This window comes from Pseudorca crassidens, chromosome 3 (assembly GCF_039906515.1).
Source record: "Pseudorca crassidens isolate mPseCra1 chromosome 3, mPseCra1.hap1, whole genome shotgun sequence".
NCBI classification, from domain to species: domain Eukaryota; kingdom Metazoa; phylum Chordata; class Mammalia; order Artiodactyla; family Delphinidae; genus Pseudorca; species Pseudorca crassidens.
The window spans coordinates 31050004-31072296 of record NC_090298.1 but is presented as its reverse complement, the minus strand read 5'-3'; the positions used below and the strand labels follow the sequence as shown (position 1 = coordinate 31072296).

The following is a 22293-nucleotide window of genomic DNA, read 5'->3' as shown; positions in this document are numbered from 1 at the left end:
TATGACCTAACTTAACCTTGATTATTTCCAAAGAGGCTCATCTCCAAATACAGTCACACTGAAGGTTAGGACTTCAACATATGAATTTGGGGGGCACACAAACATTCATAACAAACAAACGTAAGTCATTCTCACATATGATAGTTCAACCTAAATATTACCTACTCTATGAACCACCCAAAATAATTAAACACATCTTTTCCTTGTCCACCACACACTGTGGCCTAGATGTGTGGTTGCTGTTGTTTCTGATTACCCATGTATGCTTGAAAAGAAAATGCTGGATGAAGGTTCTATATATGTTAAATAGATAAAACTTGTGCATTTGTACTGCTAAAATCTATACTCTTACTAATTGCCATCTTAACAATTCCTGAATTGTTTCTGAACAATCTTCCATTATCACTGTAGGTCTGTCCATTTCTCCTTATAATTCTGTCAATTTTTGCTTTGATTATATTGTGTTAAAATGCACACAGGTTAAGGACTATCAAATTTCCCTGGAGAATAAGTTGTTTCTTTTACCATTAGCTAATGACACTCATTTTATCTTTACATTAATTTTATAATACTAATCAGTTATCTTTCAGTTAGTATTTTCCTGCTATAGTCTCCTTTATTCCTTTTTCTTTCAACCTTTCTATGTCATACATTTTAGATGTATCATTCATAAGCAGAATATGCCTGAATTTTTTAATCCAATCTGAGAAGTTTTGTCTTTTAAGTGGCAAGTTTAGCCATTTACATCTATTGTGAATAATGATATACAGCTGACCTTTGAACAACATGACTTTGAACTGCAGAGGTCCACTTATATGCAGATTTTTTTTTTAGTAGTAAATACTACAGTACTACATGATCCACAGTTGGTTGAATCTGAGGATGTGGAGCCTCAGATGTGGAGGAACCGTGTAAATGGAGGGCTGACTGTAAATTATACTCGGATTTTTGTCTGCTCAGAGAGTCGGTGCCCCTAATTCCTGCAATGTTCAAGGGTCAACTGTATTTGTATTCATGCTTACCATCTTATTTTGTGATCTCTATTTACCAAGATTTCCATCTACTTCTTTTTTCCCCTTTCCTGTCTTTTTTTGGAATGACTGCACTTTCTTCAATGGCATATCAAGAGCATTTCAGTGGTAGTATTACAGACCAAAAGGGGGTACATTTTCTTTAGAGAATTTAAAAACAAAAATAAAATCAACTAAAGATGAGACTACTTTTTATTATCACCAGGTGCTGGCAATTCTAAAACTGTCAGTTTAGAAATTTGTTTTTTTGTTTTTTGCTATGATTAGCGCTGAGTTTTGATAACACATATGTAAGCTTCAAATTAGCACATTTTTATTACTTATCTTTTAATAAACATTGCATTCTACACGAAGTTAGTTTGGCGCACTCCCAGTTATACTATCTGCACCACATACATGCACAAATGTACTCAGCTACACACATGTTCAGATAATATTTTTAATGGTTCAGAATCATTCAAGCTTACTTCAAGGGTGGTTTCATATCTCCAATCCCTGGTGTACTTCATGTTCTTGCATTTAAACAGTAGGTTCAAAATAAACAATGATTATAAAGTCAAAGAAACAAAAAGAGTCTTCCATTCTGCTATACTTTCAATGCCAGGAGGAAAAGACAAAATATGGTAGACTAGGTTGGCAGAAGAATTCAAAATGGGAATGTTTAAACACATCAATTGCTTTCATCAAAAACATTCTAAAGCGGGCTTCCCTGGTGGCACAGTGGTTAAGAATCTGCCTGCCAATGCAGGAGACACGGGTTCGATCCCTGGTCCGGGAAGATCCCACATGCCGCGGAGCAACTAAGCCCGTGTGCCACAACTACTGAGCCTGTGCCCTAGAGCCTTCGAACCACAGCTACTGAAGCCTGTGTGCCTAGAGCCCGTGCTCCGCAACAACAGAAGCCACCGCAATGAGAACCCGCGCACAGCAACGAAGACCCAACGCAGCCATAAATAAATAAATTAAAAAAAAAAGAAAGTTACTATTTAAAAAAAAAAAAAAACATTCTAAAGCAATGGATCATTTAATGACAACATATGCCATTATTTAGCCATTTTCTCCAATTTTTACAGAAGAAACTTTAGAAGTTTTTACCAAATATATTAGAAAATGATGGATTTTCTGGAAGAAGAGATTTTAGTGAAAGTGTTTTAAGGACAGAGATATTAAAAAGCCACTAGGACTGACATCAAAAGAAAAATGATATGGTCAACACTGCAGTTTCAGGAATTTATTGTAAAACAAAATTTTTAATGAAACTGCCTGAATTATCCTTATGTTCCTCTTTTCCTAATTTTACATACACACACATACACATGTGTGCATGAAAAGCTTTCTTTAATAAACTATGAATAGACATAGAATGACCAATTTAATATACTGTGTAGTAAACACAAATAAGCAAAGAATGCCCATTTTGATGAAGTCACTGACAGATCTGCAAAGGTTGTCAGTTTCTCTTCTGACCATTATTATTTGTTTTAACTCATAATTATTACTGAAAATAATCTGTCACATAGAGAAAGGTGGTATTAAAAAATGATCCATTCTAGGTATCAAAAATACAAAGTACATCAATGGTTTTCTTTATATGTTTTTCCTTTTACTATTTTGGAGGTTACACAATTTCTATTTTGGGGGCATTTACTCTTAAAATTGTAACTTGTAACTTGACCTAAGCTAATCTAAAATTAACTAATAACATCTCTAGCCTCCGCCCAAATAATATGATTTCAAAATGACTGAACTGATTCCACTCTCCTATCTTCCACATTATTGTTCAAAATAATATTAGATCCACTTTATTTTTAAATCTTCCCAGATTTATTCATCATCAACATTACACTCAATGCTACATAAACTTAACAAAATGTTTATTAACTTTTTAACACATTGCTTCCTACTGTCCATTTATTATTTTTGAGTTCTACTTCTTTGTTCCTGAAATACATTCTTTAGAGTTCTTTCAACAAGGGGCTGTGAGTAGTAAACTCAGATTTTTTTTTTAATTTGATCTCATTCATGAATAACTGTCTAGCAGGGAACTGATCTCTACACTACTCTAAAAGACACTACTCCACTGAATTCTTAAATTACTACTGAAATACTTACTTCCTCCTCTTCTGAATCATCATCATCATCATCATCATCTTCTTCCACATCTTCACCAAGAGGTGGAGGTAAAGGACCAAGGATATCTTCCTCCATATGATTAACTGGTTCTTCTGCCATTTTAAGGGGTAAAGGGGGGCCAATTAACTCATCATCAGAAGATTCAGAACTTGCTTCACTTTCACTGCTGCTTGTATCCCTGAAAATATAGAAACAGAAACTCATTGCCTTTGCTGAAACAAAGAAAGTACTCTGGAGATAATACTGATTTCTCAGGAAACCCTGACTCTCCTTTTAACAACTGAGTTTTTTTAATGTTTTTAAATTTGTAATTCAAACATTGAATGTGTGACTCAAATATTATTTCACCTAAAGAAAGTAAAAAACTTCTTTTATCTATCTTACCTAAATACAAAGTCAGAGACAAAAGCTCAGAGCAATTACATGTTAGAGGCCCATTAGATAATCCTCATTCATAAAGAGCCAGCAGAACAACTGGAATGTGGAAGAAAAACTACTAGATACTACACCATAAGAAAGAAAACTACTGAGATAACCAATGTTTCTATTCACTATATGTGAATACGATCACTGTTTGCCACAGGAGTAAATAAAGTCAGTCATGTAAGAAAGTTAATATTACTGTCAAAATGTTTCAATATATTTTCTGAAATACAAATTATTTCTCAGTGCTAATCCGAGTTTGCTGAGTTGCTAAAATGTTAAACGTATTGATAGCTTTGCTGGATTGTAAAGATACCTTACCCTAGGGAGTATCATATTGATTCTCAACTGTTTTTCTACCCAACACACCTGAGGACTATTACACACTCTCATTAAAGTCTATATCAAACACCTTTATACATTCGGAAGCCACCACCATCCACCATCCCTCTACCTCCCACCCCATCCCAAAAGGTTGAGAACTGCATTTCTAATTATATCAATTAATCTATCAAATATTTTCAAATAATGAAGTATCTCTAGAATATAAGCTCAATGAAAGCAGACATTTGTTGTGTTCATTGCTGTGGCTCTAGCACCTACATGATGACTGACATGGGCAGTCAATATCTACTGAAGAAAAAAATGGGATTTTTCTTTTTATTTTCATCTAGGTTCAATATTAAAAGGAATACATACTCACATACATGTTATCCTTATACAAAGACAGGAGCTAGCAAACCTCCATAAAGAGAATTTCTCTTTTTTTCAACAGTTAAGCTCAAGGTGCTCCAGCCCCACAAGCCTTCTTCATAACTGAACACTTGAAGCTTGGTTCAGCCTGAGGGTCTTTGCACTTGCAGTTCCCTCTGCTAAAACACTTGTCACATGGCCTCTTTCTCATCATTCAGTTCTCCTCAAATGTCACCTCCTCAAAGAGGCCTTCAGACACACACCCCTTTCTAAACTTTCAAACACATCCCCATCAGTCACCATTACCTTAATTACCTTACTTTGATGATCTTTATTATGTACATTGCTAAATTATATTGTTTAATTATTTAGTTGTTTGTAATCTGTTATCCATCCCCTCAAATGTCCCCACAGCAATATGAGCTGAGATCTCATCTGACTTGCTAAATGCTGTATCCCCAATTTCTAAAGCAGTGCCTAACCCCCAGAAGATGTTCAATAAACACTTGAATGACTGAATAAATCTGTATTAAACTATTCATGCTCCCAAATTTTCTCTCTTGTGATCAGATCACAAATTTCTGACTGTACTGGTTACAAGTCACAGACTTCCTTAATGCAAAACTAAGGCCACAGAGAGCTCTAAATTGAAATGTTAACCCTTAGCACCCATGCTTTAACCCAGTTAACTAGTTCAAAAATAATCATTGAACTGAGAACTAAACAGATCCATATAGATTTCATGGCTGATTATGCAGGCCTAATACCCACATGAAACCTGATAGAATGTATCAGCTTCTAATTCTGCTTCTGGCTTTTTGCTGCTAATGTGCACAAGCCAAAAAAACGAACCATTTTTAACATATTTTCAAAATCCTGAAAAACAAAGTCCATGAAATTATGTCCAAAAATGTCCTTGACTGAAAACAGTACATTCCACGTTTAAAATACGCCTTGATTCAATGTGGTACCCAAATATGAACCAGAGCCTGAGAAACAATATGTACTCGATGAGAAAACAGCTGAGTCAATCCTAACGTTTTCCTCGGCTGACTTTTTTTTCCACCTGACTTTTTAAGTGAGATTTTAGCTAGGCATTAAATAAGATGTATGGTTGTACAATTTCATTAAATCCATAGGCAAAATTCATTGTTTCTGGTACTACTTTCTTAAAAGGAAGTGCGAATGTCTAAATGATTCCTACCTTACAAATCTGGAGTATATCAGTATTTCTCTACTATCCTACAGCTATTTTTCATAGGATAAATGACGTATTTCTTCTTGATTTCTGAATGATAACTTACACCCATATAATATTTCTTTAAGCAAATAAATAGGGTAGTTTTAGATTACTGTCTTTCTCTAAGCCAAATTTTAACAACATTGTAGACGTTTTTTAAATTATCTGTATGCACTGTGAAACAGACTCTCAACATGCTACAAAGGAGAAAATCTAACATGAAACATACTTAAAATATATAGGACCAAATGAAATACAGCCAAGAGAGCAAAAGACCAATCCCAGAACTGAATTCAAATTATCATAATAAGTAACTTATATATAATAAGTGTGCATTTTAAAAAAACAGTGAAGAAAATTATCACCATATAATGAATGCTGAACATTCATAAAATAAAATAGAAAACTACTCTGGAATCACACCTTACGTTACACATTAGAATCACCAAGATGGGACTTCCCTGGTGGCATAGTGGTTAAGAATCTGCCTGCCAATGCAGGGGACACAGGTTTGAGCCCTGGTCCGGGAAGATCCCACATGCCGCAGAGCAACTAAGCCTGTGCACCACAACTACTGAGCCTGTGCTCTAGAGCCTGCAAGCCGCAACTACTGAAGCCCACGTGCCACAACTACTGCAGCCCACCCGCCTAGAGCCCGTGCTCCACAACAAGAGAAGCCACCGCAATGAGAAGCCCATGCACCGCAATGAAGAGTAGCCCCCGCTTGCCGCAGCTAGAGAAAGCCCGTGCGCAGCAAGACCCAATGCAGCCAAAAATAAATAAAATACATAAATTTATTTAAAAAAAAAAAGAATCACCCAGATGGGTCAAAAATAAAACAAAAACAAAAAAAGTTGGATCCCTACCTCACATCATATACATAATGAACTCAAAATGGATCAATAAGGGCTTCCCTGGTGGCGCAGTGGTTGAGAGTCTGCCTGCCGATGTGGGGGACACGGGTTCGTGCCCCGGTCTGGGAGGATCCCATGTGCCGCAGAGTAGCTGGGCCCGTAAGCCATGGCCACTGAGCCTGCGCGTCCGGAGCCTGTGCTCTGCAATGGGAGAGACCGCAGCAGTGTGAGGCCCGCGTACCGCAAAAAAAAAAAAATGGATCAATAAGCAAAATGTAAGAGCCAAAGCTTTGTTTTTTTAGAAGAAAACAGGAGAAATCTTCATGACCTATAATTTGGCAATGGTTTCTTAGATATGACATGAAAAACATGATCAACAAAAAGAAAAAATAGGTAAGTTGGACTTCACCAAAATTAAAAGCTTTCATGCATCAAAGGATATTAAGAAAGTAAAAAAACAATCTAAAGAATGAATAAAATATTTGCAAATCACATATCTGATGAGTTAATAACCAGAATGTATAAAGAATTCCTACAACTTAACAACAGAAATACAAACAACACAATTTTAAAATGGGCAAAGGACTTGAATATGCATTTCTCAAAAGAAGATATACAAATGATCAATAAGTATATCAAAAAATGCTCAACATCATTAGACATTAGGGAAATGAAAATAAAAACTACAAGGAGGGACTTCCTTGGTGGTCCAGCGGTTAAGAATCTGACTTCCAATGCAGGGGGCGTGGGTTCAATCCCTGGTCGGGGAACTAGGATCCCACATGCAGCAGGACAACTAAGCCCACGCACCACACCTAGAGAGCCCACATGCCCCAACTACAGAGCCCATGTGCTCTGGAGCCCACATGCCACAACTAGAGAGAAGCCCGCATGCTGCAACGAAAGGTCCTGCAAGCAGCAACCAAGACCTGACACAGCCAAAAATAAATAAATATATTTAAAAAAAAAAAAAAAACTACAAGGAGATACCACTTCCCACCTACCGAGATGACTATAATAAAAACAAAACAAAACATGGAAAGTAACAAGTGATGGCAAGAACGTGGAGAAATTGGAACCCTCACACATTGCTGGTGGGAATGTAAAATGGCGCAGCCATGGTGGAAAACAGTTTGGCAGTTTTTCAAAAAGTTAAACATAAAATTACCATATGACCCAGAAATTTCACTCGTAGGCATATACCCAAAAGAATTAAAATCAAAGACTCAAACAGATACCTGTATGCCAGTGTTCACTGCACTCACAATACCCAAAAGATGGAAACCCAAGTGTTCATCAGTGAAAGATGGGGAATTACTGCTTAATGGCTAAAGTTTCTGTTTGGAGTGATAAAATTTTTGGAAATAGTGATGATGGCTGTACAACATTATAAACATTACTAATGCCTCTAAATTGTATAATTTAAATCGTTTAAAATGGAAATTCTTATGTTAAAAAAATTTTTACCCCAATTCAAAAAATCAAGACACCATAGTAAAAGAAAACATTTAGAAATACAGAGGTAAATTGAAGGAAAAAAATGCTAAAAGAAATTTAATCATTTCCTCTGGGAAGCCAGAATCATGAGCAGGGAGAAATGAGACTTTATAATGTTTGACTTTGTAATGTGTATACCCTACTTCGATAAAAATTTAAAAGATCAGTGGTTGCTAAGGGTTTGTGGGGAGGGAGGGATGAAGAGATGGAACACAGAGCATGGTGAAGGCAGTGAAACTACTCTGATTGATACCATAGTGGTGGATAAATGTCATTACAAATTTGTACAAATTGACAGAAGGTACAACATCAAAGAGTGAACGCTCATGTAAACTCTGGATTCTGAGTGATGAAGATGTGTCAGTGTAGGTTCACCAACTGTAACAAATATACCACTCTGGTGGGGGCTGTTGATAATGGAGGAGGCTATGCATGTACTGGGCCAGGTGATACATGGAAAACTCTCTGTACCTTCGGCTCAATTTTGTTGTGAACCTAAAACTGCTCTAAAAAACACTCTACTAAATTTTTTAAATTAAAAATAAAGGGGCTGGGGAAACTGATTATTCATATGGAGCAAAAAATAAAAATGAATAACATCTTTACATTATCCACAAAAAAATTAATCCTATGTTGATTTAAGACCTAAATATGGAAAACAAAACTTAAAAACTTTAGATAAAAATATAGAAAGTTATCTTTATGACCTCAGAGTAAGGACTCATTTCTTAAACAAAAGGCACACATCACAAAAGAAAAGGTTAAAATGAGAATATATTAACATTTGAAACTTATGTTTTAAAAAAATACCACTGAAAAACAAAAAAATAGTAATAGTAAACCACCAATTAAGGGGAGAACACAAGGAACCTGAGAGAAAATCTTGCAGAAGACATAGTTCTTACTATATCTTCAGAAGAAAAAATATATGACAAATAAACTTTTGAAATGATGATGTACAACCACACTGGTAATCATCAAAATGCAAATAAACACTATAAGGATACCACCTCACAACAATCAGATTGGCAAAAATAAAAATGTCTAACAGTAACAAGTGTTGATGAGGATGTGGAGCAACGGAAACTCTTACACTCTGCTGGTGGGAAAGTAAGTGGGTACAAACTCTTTAGAAAACAACTGACCCAAATCTAAAGATAAACGTGTACTGGGCTTCCCTGGTGGCGCAGTGGTTGAGAGTCCGCCTGCCAATGCAGGGGACATGGGTTCGTGCCCTAGTCCCAGAGGATCCCACATGCCGCGGAGCGGCTGGGCCCGTGAGCCATGGCCACTGAGCCTGCACGTCCGGAGCCTGTGCTCCACAAAGGGAGAGGCCACAACAGTGAGAGGCCCGCGTACCAAAAAAAACAAAACAAAACAAAAAAACAGAAAAAATAAATAAATAAATAAAGATAAACGTGTACTTACTCAAAGACCTAGCAAGTCTACTACTAGGTATATACTCTAAAGACACTTTTGTACAGTAAAACAGAGGATAGCTATAAGGAGATCTCTAAAAGCATATTTTATAATAGTATAGAAAAACAGCAACCTAAATTGACTAGACAATGGATAAACCGTAGTATATTTCTAAGTGGAAAACTAAAATGCACTGAAAATGAAATGAACTATAGATTCACTTGTCAACATGAATGTGAAAAACCTCTTGTTGAATAAAAAAAGCAAATTGAAAAAATACATTCATTACAGCATTAATGACATCTATATAAAATAAGAAATCATACAAAACAACATGTATTTAGGAATACACTCATATATAATAAAATTATTAAAAAGAGGATGTAAAGATAAATACAGGGAAGGTTTCCCTTGTGGAGCAAAGGAGTAGGATTTCAAAGCACTGATAAAGCTCTACAACTGTCTCACATGCTGGGTGTTTGTTTCATTGTTCTCTTTACTTTAAATGAAGGATATCTAAAGTTTTATATGTATGACAAACTTCATAACAAAAATGTTTTGTCGAGCTTCCCTGGTGGCGCAGTGGTTGAGAGTCCGCCTGCCGATGCAGGGGACATGGGTTCGTGTCCCGGTCCGGGAAGATCCCACATGCTGCGGAGCAGCTGGGCCCGTGAGCCATGGCCGCTGAGCCTGCGCGTCTGGAGCCTGTGCTCCACAACGGGAGAGGCCACAACAGTGAGAGGCCCGCCTACCGCAAAAAAAAAAAAATTTTTGTCTAATTAAGGGGAAAAATATCCCTAACCTTACAGTGTCCACAATCATATAAAAGAACACACTACAGAAACAGTACATGATAGTTTACAGCATAACATGCTAAGTGGCACACTAGACACTGGGGAGAAAGATTTTTAAATATGCAAAACAATATTATTTAAGTCTTAGGGAAACAGAGATACACAATAAACTTACAAAGAGATACATGGAAAAAATTCAAATTTAGAAGGTTGGTTACTTCCAACAAGAAGGGAAGGGGATGCGATTGAAGATAGTTCTCAGAAGTGTTCACTCCTAACAGCAAAAGTTTACTTCTTGTCTAGTAGGTATTGTACTTTATCACCGTTTTGAAAGTCTTAAATACTTCATAATAATTTCTCATTTAAACTCTTAAGGTAATTTTTATTAAATCTAGAAAAAGGAAAATAGCATAACAATCTCTTATGTGAGGAAAACTGATTGCCTAAGAGATATCTTAAATACATTAAAACAATATTATCAAACAGATGGGAAAATGAGAATAAGAAAAAATATCAAATCTAAAAAGTTTATTAACATACATATAAAATATGAGGTCAAAATTCAAATAAATGGAGAAGTAATCAGATTTATTCAAAAGGAGATATATCAAAATCACAAGAAAAAATGCATAGCTTCAAGGCAATTAGAATATGCAAAAATTAAACTTTAAGATGCTTCACTGAGGAAAATTTAACATTTTTCTCTGCCTGTATAATTTACTGTTACTTCTTTCCTAATATATGAGAGGGAATTATTTTTAAGCTACCTTAAGCATTTTGAAAGCCACTGGCAAAAGAGACTTTAAAAGTCCTTAACAACTGTGAATTTTCCTATTTTTTATTAAAAATGTGTTTTACAAAACTTCAAAAGAGAATTACCTTTAATTATGGTTTCTTTGCCCAAGGGAAAAGGACACCATGTCCCTTCTCAGGACCAATAAAGACTGCTTCATAAAGTGCCAATGCATAGTACTTGTGGTGATCAGCAAAAGAAGTTACCACTTCCTTTATATCTCTGGGAAAACTAAAATCTGACAGTATTTATTTGCTGATCTCTAGTTAGAACTGAAGGTCTTTAAAAAGAAAAAATGAGCTCCTTAGAACAAAATCACTGTCTTTATCCTCTTTTTTTCTTTCTAACAGATAACTACCCAGTTTCACTAGCTATTATAAAATTAAACACCTAAATGAGAGTGAAAGAAGTTATCTAATCATAGCTATAAAGAATTCCTAGCCTGTTACGTCCTTATGAATAGGGACCTGTCTTTTTTCTTTTTTAAAAACATTACTTATTTATTTTTATTTTTGGCTGTGTTGCGTCTTCATTGCTGCATGCGGGCTTTCTCTAGTTGTGGCGAGCAGGGGCTACTCTTTGTTGTGGTACGCAGGCTTCTCACTGAAGTGGCTTCTCTTGTTGCGGAGCATGGGCTCTAGGTGCACGGGCTTCAGTAGTTGCAGCACGCGGGCTAAGCAGTTGCAGTGCACGGACTCTAGGGCACACATGCTTCAGAAGCTGTGGCTCATGGGCTCTAGAGCACAGGCTCAGTAGTTGTGGCGCACAAGCTTAGTTGCTCCATGGCACGTGGGATCTTCCCGGACCAGGGATCGAACCCGTGTCCCCTGCATTTGCAGGCGGATTCTTAACCACTGTGCCACCAGGGAAGTCCTAGGAACCTGTCTTAACTGTCTTTACTTCTTAGAATATAGAACTCTGCCTCGTCCATAGGTGAACTTAAAATATTTTCTTAAAAACAATGCATAGGCAAAAGGTCAGTCACCATTGTTTTGCTTGAATCCATTACCAATTCAGTCATTGACTTCAATGGCCTTGTAAAAGTTACTTGATTTCTAGATGTTTCCATGTGTTTCCTTAATATGAAAAATGTTAGAGGCACTAATTTACTAATGTTTTGAATAGTGGAAGCAAAAGTTGCAATATATTTAAGATAACTAACTAAGCACTCAGTTATAGCCAGATGGTGCCAACATTTCCCAGAACATGAGGCTTGTTCCCAGCACAAAATCACTGTTCCCTAAACTGGAGTTGTGGAATAAGACAATCACAGAACAATAAATTGAGTGAAAAGCTTTCTAGGAGCCATGGCAAAAAGAGCAATGGTGTTCCAAGTGTCTAATAAGAAAAAGCACTTAGGGAAGAGAGGAATTTTTTCGTCCTGGTGCTAAATTCAAGAAATAACTTATTGGATGCATACTAATATAGTAGAAAATATCTTTAGGGACTTCCCTGGTGGCGCAGTGGTTAGGAATCCGCCTGCCAATGCAGGGGACACGAGTTCGAGCCCTGGTCCGGGAAGATCCCATATGCCGTGGAGCAACTAAGCCCGTGCTCCACAACTACTGAGCCTGGCTCTAGAGCCCGCGAGCCACAACTACGGAAGCCCGCGTGCCTAGAGCCCGTGCTCCATAACAAGAGAAGCCACCACAATGAGAAGCCGGCGCACCGCAATGAGTAGCCCCCGCTCGCCGCAACTAGAGAAAGCCGGCACGCAGCAACAAAGACCCAACGCAGCCCGAAATAAATAAATTTTAAAATAAGAACATCTTTATTTACTACAAGTTGTAGTCCAAGATATTTTCTTTCTTTTTTTTTAATTTTATTTATTTATTTTATAGTAGTTTATTAGTTGCGGCGAGCGGGGGCTACTCGTTGCGGTGCGCCGGCTTCTCATTGTGGTGGCTTCTCTTGTTATGGAGCACGGGCTCTAGGCACGCGGGCTTCCGTAGTTGTGGCTCGCGGGCTCTAGAGCCCAGGCTCAGTAGTTGTGGAGCACGGGCTTAGTTGCTCCACGGCATATGGGATCTTCCCGGACCAGGGCTCGAACCCGTGTCCCCTGCACTGGCAGGCGGATTCCTAACCACTGCGCCACCAGGGAAGTCCCTAAAGATGTTATTAAAATGGCTATTTTTTTAAACGGACTTCAAATTTAATTTAGCTACAGTGAAATTATTTCACTAGTAACAAGACTCAATGTTTAAGCAGAAATAGCTTAAAGACTCCTATAATAGAGAAAGAAAATCTAGATAAAATATATCTGATATTAATATAGTCTCAGTTAAGCTTCTGACAGGCTATTCATCCGCCATGGATTATTCATTCAATGCCTTCTGAAACAGGGATAAGTAAACTTCCATTCTTTTGATCAACAAAATACTGTAATAAAGTTGTATTATTTTATTTTTCTTGATATATCATTCCTATCTTTATATTTGATATAGATGGTCCCCACTTACAATTTAGACTTAACGATTTTTCAACTCTACAATGGTGTGAAAGCAATACTCATTCAGTAGAAACCATACACTGAATTTTGAATTTTGATCTTTTCCAGGACTGGCAATAAACAGTACCAAACTCTCTCATGATGCTGGGCAGTGGCAGCAAGTCACAGCTCCCAGTCAGCCACACAATCATCAGGGTAAACAATCAGTACACCTACAACCATTCTGTACCCATACAACCATTCTGTTTTTTACTTTAGTATTGTATTTAATAAATTACTTGAGATAGCCAATACTTTATTATAAAATAGGCTTTGTGTTCTATGGCTTTGCCCAGATGTAGGCTAATATAAGTGTTCCGAGCATGTTTAAGGCAGACTAGGCTAAGCTTTGATATTCAGTAGGTGGTGTATTAAATGCATTTTCAACTTAACAATATTTGCAATTTATGATGGGTTTATCTGGACATAACCCCATCATAAGTCAAGAAGATCTGTAATTATAATCTCAACAGTAGTTCTGTAATTTTAATCACTAATGACAAAAGTAATGCTGGGTTTTCTTATATCAATAAAATTTATTCTCAATACCAATACTGCACGTTCTTTATCTCTGGACTTTAAAGTTAGTATTGCAGAAAAAACAGAATCAACAAAACTACTGAAATTTTTACAATTTTCAATTAATGGAATCATTTGTTTGTCAAAACCTTAGCAATAAGATAAATTTCCAAAAACACAACAGTAGTTTTTTGACATCTTAAATCATCCCAAAAATAAGAAACTAAAGGTAAATACTAAATGTTCCTCTTAGGAAAAAGGGTTTTTTTCCCTATCATATTGAAACCCAAAGACATTGTAAGACTGACAACTGATATAAAACCATAGACAATGCTAAACTGCATTTTTTGACTAATATAAAGAAAGGACACTCTCCAGCAGGGGTTGGTAAAATTTGGCCCAGTGTTTGTTTTTTAAAGATTTACTGAACACAGATAAGCCCATTCATTTACGTGTCATCTATGGCAGAATTGAGTAGTTGAGAAAGAGACCACATGGACCCCAATTCCTAAAATATTTACTATCTGTCCTTGACAGAAAAAGTTTGCTGACCCCTGCTCTTTACTAATATATGCAAAGATACTCATATGCTTCAGAGACTAAATAGATGTTAAGGTTGCACTGTTATGAAAACGGAGAACCAGACTTGTAGTCCCATATAGATATCCCTTCCCTCCGCAAAGAGAAGTTATAGAAAAGACCAACCAACACTATTATGGAGAGATATTCTGCTCAACAGCCTAGACTGAGATACCAAAGAATGCACCTTCTGGGTGAACAAAAAATGCAATTACATAGTATAAGTGATATTTTGTGTATTTAGATATTTTATGTTTTTCTACTGTAAAAAGAGGAAATAGTGAAATCCACTGGTGAAATTTGCCATGAATAGTTTATGTAACCAATTTGATGATTTAAAATATATCTAAACAACATTAGAATTCTCATATTATCCACCTAGATTTGATATCTATATACCTATTTATATTGTTTAAAGTTCTTAGTAATTAAGTTACATAGTATTAAATTTCAATTTAAAGTAATTTCAATGGCTGCTTTCTCCTATAACTCGATAAACTTTATAATGTGCCTCTATTTATATTCTTTCTTATTATCTATTTCCATAAAGGATCCTACCAAAAAAGGTTATGAATGCAGAGTCTGGGGAGAGGGACAAAAGATGTAAATGACAAAATAAACATGAAAAAAATAATAAACTTGTCAACATCTTTCCAACTTTACGTAGTTATGCTCTGCAGTCAAAAGGCATAGTTTTTTGTTTTTTTTTTTTTTTTATGGTACGCGGGCCTCTCACTGTTGTGGCCTCTCCCATTGCAGGGCACAGGCTCCGGACGGGCAGGCCCAGCGGCCATGGCTCACGGGCCCAGCCGCTCTGCGGCATGTGGGATCCTCCCAGACCTGGGCACGAACCCACGTCCCCTTCATTGGCAGGCGGACTCTTAACCACTGCGCCACCAGGGAAGCCCAAAAGGCATAGATTTTAATACTTCATCTGGAACACTTCAGAAAAAGTCAATTGATTTACAATGTGACAAATGACTTTTTCCTGGTTCTAGACATACACAATTGCCTGAAATGGGAGAAATTATTCAAGCTTTTAGTATTAGGAACTTTGCCTAAATTGTGTTACGAACGCCTAGAAAAAGGTAGTTTAATAGCATTCTTTTGAGAAAGACAAGCACCTGGAAGATGATTTAGAGCAATCTCTGGCCACATTTGAGCCTGAAGATGTTGGTTCAAGATCTTCGCTTTGCCTTCTTAATTCTTTCTCTCTGTTCATTTCTTCCTCTTTTTCTCTTGCTTCTGAAAAGATTATAAAATTTTTTCAACAGTTAGGCTTCAAAATTTGTTATTATTTAAAATGCTATAAATTAACTTAGTTACAAAGATGTAACATAGACATGTTACCAGTAACAGCAAAAAAAATTATCAATCTAAATGCCCAACACTGAGAAAATAACTGAAGTTTACTGTGTATCAACATAATATGAAATACAGCCAATAAAAATAGTGATAGAAGAGAAATCCCTGGCAGTCCAGTGGTTAAGACTCAGTGCTTTCACTGCAGTGGCCTGAGTTCAATCCCTGGTCAGGGAACTAAGATCCTACAAGCCATGCAGCAGAGCCAAAAAAAAAAAAATAGTAATGGAAAATGTACAAATCTGAGAAAATATAAACAGATATGCTAAGCAAAATTAACACGTGAACAGTATATGAACCATGACTGTACTATGTAAAAAGATGTGGCAAGTGACCAGAAGAAAGCATTCAAAGGTAAGATTTTAGGTAATCTCACCTTTCACTTTTAACATTTTAAAGCAAAAATTCCTTTCTGAATTTCCCAAACTGGACTTTTGGTCAGAGACTTCCTACCAAAATTATGAGGAAAGTTGAATTACATTTAGTTTCCAGAGTTGTTTACCTTGGAAAGACAAAAAAAATTATTCCAAGGAAATCTAATCTTTCTCGTCTGATAATCTCACTCAACAACTGGGGCGGAAAGCACATAGGAAGGAAATTAATTATATGAATAAGGCTTGTTCTCAATTGCCACCATCCTCAATAACCTGAGATAATCTTTAACATTTACTTCTTAAGTTAATAATGAAGAATAATACACCCAAAGTTAAGTAGTATCAAAGGGCACTTATTAATTGGAATGTTGTACTCTTTAGGTCTTTTGTTGCTAGGCTGTAGAGGATGAGTAACAAGGAGATAGGCAGCAACTAGCGTCAACAACTAGTCTTTTGTTTCAAACATGGAAGATAAAACTCTCCAGGAAGAGATAAGGCATAGCTCAGGTTAATTTTTTTGTGCTCTCCACTGGGCTGGGTTAGGAGTTAACAATTCGGCCCTCTGATGCTGGAGGAGGCTGAAAACAATAAGAGAAGGATAATGCCCAAATTTAAGAGTGAGCCTGCTGGGCTCCGACCTTCATCCTGCTTCTCCAGACATTCCCTCCATTCCCTCCAGGGTGAGGGGGGATTGGAGAGTGAAGCGGGGAAGGCCACACTTGAACTGTAGGCTCAGGTCTTAGGGGCAGTTCTGACCCTAATCAGGAAACGATACTAAGGCACACGTTACTAGCCACCTACACAACAGCCACTTCTCTCTTTCTCCTTGCCAAAACCACAGTTCTCCCTAGGTAAGAAGCAACACTGTGTTTCAGGAGCTGCTGGGCCCCTCCCTGCACAGGGGGGCTGAAGTTTGATTCCAAGTCAACCATAGTGCTCTTGCAATGGCTGTTTTTGCAAATGATGTGCCACACTAATACCGGCTAATAACATGTGAGGGGAAGTCAGCTGAAGGTACATTTGAGAAAGGTTTTCTTGCTCCTAAAAAGTGTTACACGGAAGTCTCCTTTCAGCCTGTGGAGGTGGTCACCTGCATGTAACAAAATTTAGCTGACAAAATTTTGAGACATGAGGACAGTCTGCTTAGGACAAGCCAACAGTCTAAAGCTGGCAAAGCAGAAAAAAGGGGAAAAAACTTCATGTCCTTCATATCAGGACGCAGGAGACAGAACAGCCCCACTCCAGAGTTCTTGTCATAGTGCAATACTAAACCTTTCTTATTTAAGCAATTTTTTTATTAGGTCTTCTATGACTTCTTTGAAAGTAACCATTAGCATCTTAATATCAACCTTTTTAACAAAAATAATAGCAACTAATACATGGAGCTTACTATGCTATGTAGTAGGCATTCTTTTAAGTATTTCCTGTAAATTAACTCCTTTACCGCAGATGTAGAGAATGGACTTGAGGATATGAGGGGAAAGGGTAAGTTGGGACGAAGTGAAAGAGTGGCATGGACTTATATGTACTACCAAACGTAAAATAGCTAGCTAGTGGGAAGCAGCTGCATAGCACAGGGAGATCAGCTCGGTGCTCTGTGACCACCTAGAGGGGTGGTCTAGGGAGGGTGGGAGGGAGACGCAAGAGGGAGGAGATATGGGGATATATGTATATGTATAGCTGATTCACTTTGTTATAAAGCAGAAACTAACACACCATTGTAAAGCAATTATACTCCAATAAAGATGTTAAAAAAAATTAACTCCTTTAATCTTCATAACAATCCCTGAAGTAGAAACTTTTTTTCTTCACCTTTATTGGAGTATAACTGGCAAATAAAACTGTGAGATATGTAAAGTGCACAATGTGATGATTTGGTACAAAAATACATTGTGATAGAATTCTCCCCATGGAGTCAATGAACACAACCATCACCCCACATATTTACCTTTTTGGGGGGGGGGTAATAACATTTAAGTTCTACTGTCCTAGCAAATTTCAATTATACAATACAGGTTAAGTAGATACTACTATCCTCCCTTTATAGTTGACAAATCCAAGGCAGAGAAGTAACAGAGCTATTAAGCCTCAAAGCAGTGAATTGAGGCTCTACAACTGTAACTTTCCTTGATGTGACCAGACTTTCTAGAGACTGTAAAATTATCCAACGACTACCACCTACCTTATAAAACAGTGAGCCTGCCTCTCTCTCCAATGGGCCATAAAGTACAGCCCTTTATTGCTTACTTGTCACCAGACTATCTGGAAACTATGACCCACCCACTTAACTAGAGCTCCTTCCCAGGGGATGAATCCTCCAAACTATTTGCCCCATCCTGGTGAAGATCTAACTTTTTAATTTAAAATTTAACTTTTTTTTTAAACAATAGTAAGGATTTTCTATTCAGAGAGGCTTCTGCTGTCACCTGCTGCTTCATAAAAGCAAGAAGAAGAAAAAAGAAAAGACATTTTTGAGGAAAAAAAATATTTTTTTCCTCATTGTTGACTGAGGACAAACCAAAATGAAACATAATTCAATAAACTGTAGCTCCCTGACCAAGGGGATCATTTTCACATATTTTTACTGAACGTAGGACCAAGAACACTGTAAACACTGTAAAAATGCTCCATATGTTCCCTTAACAAAAGTGAATTAACCTACCCCCCATCACCTCATTTTATTCTTCCAAGTACCTCATTTTATTGTTAACTCTCTACTCTCAGATAGTTACCAATTTTGGATAGCCATTTCTGCAAAAGCACCCCAGACGTATGCAACTCTCATTTAGGTTAAACAGCAAACTATCCAAGGACTTGCCTGGTGGCACAGTGGTTAAGAATCTGCCTGCCAATGCAGGGGACACAGGTTCGATCCCTGGTCCAGGAAGATCCCGTATGCTGTGGAGCAACTAAGCCCGGGTGCCACAACTACTGAGGCTGCGCTCTAGAGCCCACGCGCCCCAACTACTGAGCCCACGTGCCACAACTACTGAAGCCTGTGCACCTAGGGTCCCTGCTCCACAACAAGAGAAGCCACAGCAATGAGAAGCTCCCACAATGCAACCAGAGAAAGCCTGTGTGCAGCAACCAAGACCCAATGCAGCCAAAACATATACTTAATTAATTTTTAAAAAGTAAAAGGTTAACAAAAAAATTTGAAACATTATTCCCTGACATTTTACATAACACATATTTTATTGAAGTTTTACAGTAACTCATCCTTTCTGTTAGAGCATTTAACAACCAAAATTTCACGTCCGTATACACAGACAATTAAACTTGCCATTAAAAGGGACCAAAGTTCTTATTTTCCTCAAGTCTGATGTCAAAGCCCAGGAAAAGATTCCAATACCAATCATTAAATAAAATATGCCCATATCAGAATTTGTTAACGTTTCTTTTAAGAAAAGTAAGTCAAACTTTGGATTCTTGTGTTTAGATCAGGGGTAGAAACAGCAGCCCATATCCAAGACTGTAACACTAAATCAAGAAAGTTGAACGCATTTAATTCATCCACAAATATCAGTAGGAATACATGGTCTTGAGGTAATTTTTCAAAATTTTAAAAATGTAATAACTCTTTACTGGAATTCCTCTTAGGTGCTAAATGCATACATACTTCACTAAGAAAAGTGACAGGAACTAAAAGTGATATTTATAACACTGCTGTTTAAAAAGTACTCTGCCCAACATCTTAATTCCTTCAAGAATCTTCTAAGAGAGATCTTATTATTATTGCCACCAAACTGATGGGGAAATTAAGGATCTGAAATTTGAAAATCCATCCAATGTCATTCATCTAGTGGAATGTGGGGTTAACCCTTAAACCTGCATCCTCCAACTCCAAAACCCAAACTCTTTACTATTCATCATGCCATTTAAAAAACATTCTCCAAAGATGCAGGATTTATTTTTTTAAAGGCAGTATTGCAGTTTTAAATTCAATTCAATCTTCACAAATATATATTGAGAACCTATCTTGGAAGGCATGGTCCTGGGGACTATAAAACTTAGGTAGGAGAATAAGACAATCCCTATTCAAAGCATTTTGTATCACACACTGAAAGAGGTAAATACAAGAAAGTTATACTGTAACAGTGTAAGTGTTCACTAAAACATTTAAAAATTAAGTGTATAACACATTCGTGTATGCTGCAGATAGCATGTGTTTACATATTGTTTGATAATATTAAATTATTTAATATTTTTAGGTGTAGTAAGAGTATTTTGGTTAAGATCTTTCCAAATCCTTATCTCTTAAAGACATACTAAAATATTTATGGGTGAGATAATGTACCTAGGATTTGTGTCAAAGTAATCTAAGAGGAGAAGTAAATGGAACTAACACTGGCCATGAACTGTTACAGTAGTTAAATCTGTGTGATAGGTATACGGGAGTTCATTACTATGTTACACTGAATGTAGAAATGAAAGTGTTTTTTAAAAAAATACATACTATATGTAGATAGCTGTCTTTTCACCACACATACACAACAAAAACTGTTATTCTTCCAAAAACCAAAAACATTTCATATCAAGTGCGCTTCCCAAATATGAGATATTACTGCTACATAATTTATCATTTTAAAACCAACAATGACAAGTGCTGGAATAACATTCACTTAAATTTTTCCAGGAGTCCTGTCTCTGGCTTCTAGCCCTTTCTGCTCTATCAGGTTACATCTATCCTTTCTCTAGTGTAAGAATGATCTGAATCAGATCTAAAGAAAGCAGTAGAGGAGTCAGTCTCCTTCTAAGACCCTGAGGTGGTATCTAGAATTGCTAACCACCTGGTATCAAACCACACAGTCTGGAAGTTAAGGCCTTCATTAAATGTCTGATACAACTTATTAATGCAGAGATTCAACAGCAGCAGCCACATTCACTGTTTGTCTCAATTTTCTATACTGTCTGGGTCAACGGTCAGTGGTGTACACAGCTCTGAGAGCCACCTCTCGCCCAGCCTTCCAAATACTGGTTCCGCTGTAAGCAGGAAAGAAAAAAATGAAATGAGAATCAGATAGAGGGGGGGAGAAGAGGTAATAAAGAAACCACTGCTCTGATTCTTATAAATTAATTTTGAATCCTTGTTTGTTCATACCTCACACTACTAAAAGATTTTAGCTCTCAGACCTTCTTATCCTGTTTAGATGCAACTTTGATCGTGTTTAAAAAAACAAAGACAAAAAGGCGTCTGCTTCCAAAGGAACCAGCACATATGGTCTTTTAACAATTTTGAAATTTTTTTCAGTCTTATAATTTTATAACTGGTAGGACACTGGTGTAAGCTGGATACAGTATTTAATCCTATAAAAGAGCAAGTAACTGAACTTCTTACCCAGTGTTTTCCGACTTCTTTCCACTGCTGTTCTTCGAGTTTGTTCAAACATTGCTTCCAAATCAAATGTGCGAGCTTTTTTCCCTAAAACAGAAATAAGTAGCAGACTATGATTTTCCTGAACTAAGTTGGCCAAACTTTACGTACTAAATAAATACTTACTGACTGAACAATAACCACTTAAGTCTACCTAATTTATAGTAGGGCTACAAAATAACCATAAAATATCAATGAAGAAAGAGTTTACTTTCCAGGGAATTTTTAATTACAATCTCATCGCTAAATAACATTAACCAGCCAACTTTCCCATCCTCCTGTAATTCATCTAGACCCTACTCCTTGAAACTGAAACACTGGTGTGCTAGGCAGAATAGAGAATATTCATATCCTAATCCCTGAAACCTGAGAATACATTACATTACAGGGTAAAAGGGACTCTGCAGATTAATTAAGGTTATGGACTTAAAAAATGGGAGATTATACTGGCCAGCCCAATCTAATCATAGGAGCCCTTACATGCAAAGATGCAGAATAGATATAGCAGAAGTCAGAGAGATCTGAAACTTGACAAGAGCTGCAGTTCCCTTGAAGATGAAGGGGGCAAGAAGACAAGTGATGCAGGTATCTAAAAGAGCTAAGCAACTCCCACCAGACAGCCAATAAGGAAATAAGGAAACCACAAGGAACTGACATTCTGACAACCTGAATCTGCTTGGAAACAATGTTGTATTTGCTTTTACTGACTTTTTTTTTTTT

At 36.9% G+C, this 22293-nt stretch overlaps 1 protein-coding gene across 2 annotated transcripts in view; it reads right to left on the bottom strand.

The window, feature by feature from the left end:
- Nucleotides 1-22293, bottom strand: part of WDR70 (WD repeat domain 70) — a 313153-nt gene that overhangs the window by 288734 nt on the left and 2126 nt on the right. For both annotated transcript variants that reach the window (XM_067730546.1, XM_067730545.1), the window contains exons 3-5: nt 21538-21621; nt 15588-15708; nt 3144-3342 (exon numbers count right to left, since the gene is read on the bottom strand). In XM_067730546.1, the coding sequence (XP_067586647.1) occupies nt 3144-3342; nt 15588-15708; nt 21538-21621 (404 nt within the window). The remainder of the gene's footprint in view (nt 1-3143; nt 3343-15587; nt 15709-21537; nt 21622-22293) is intronic.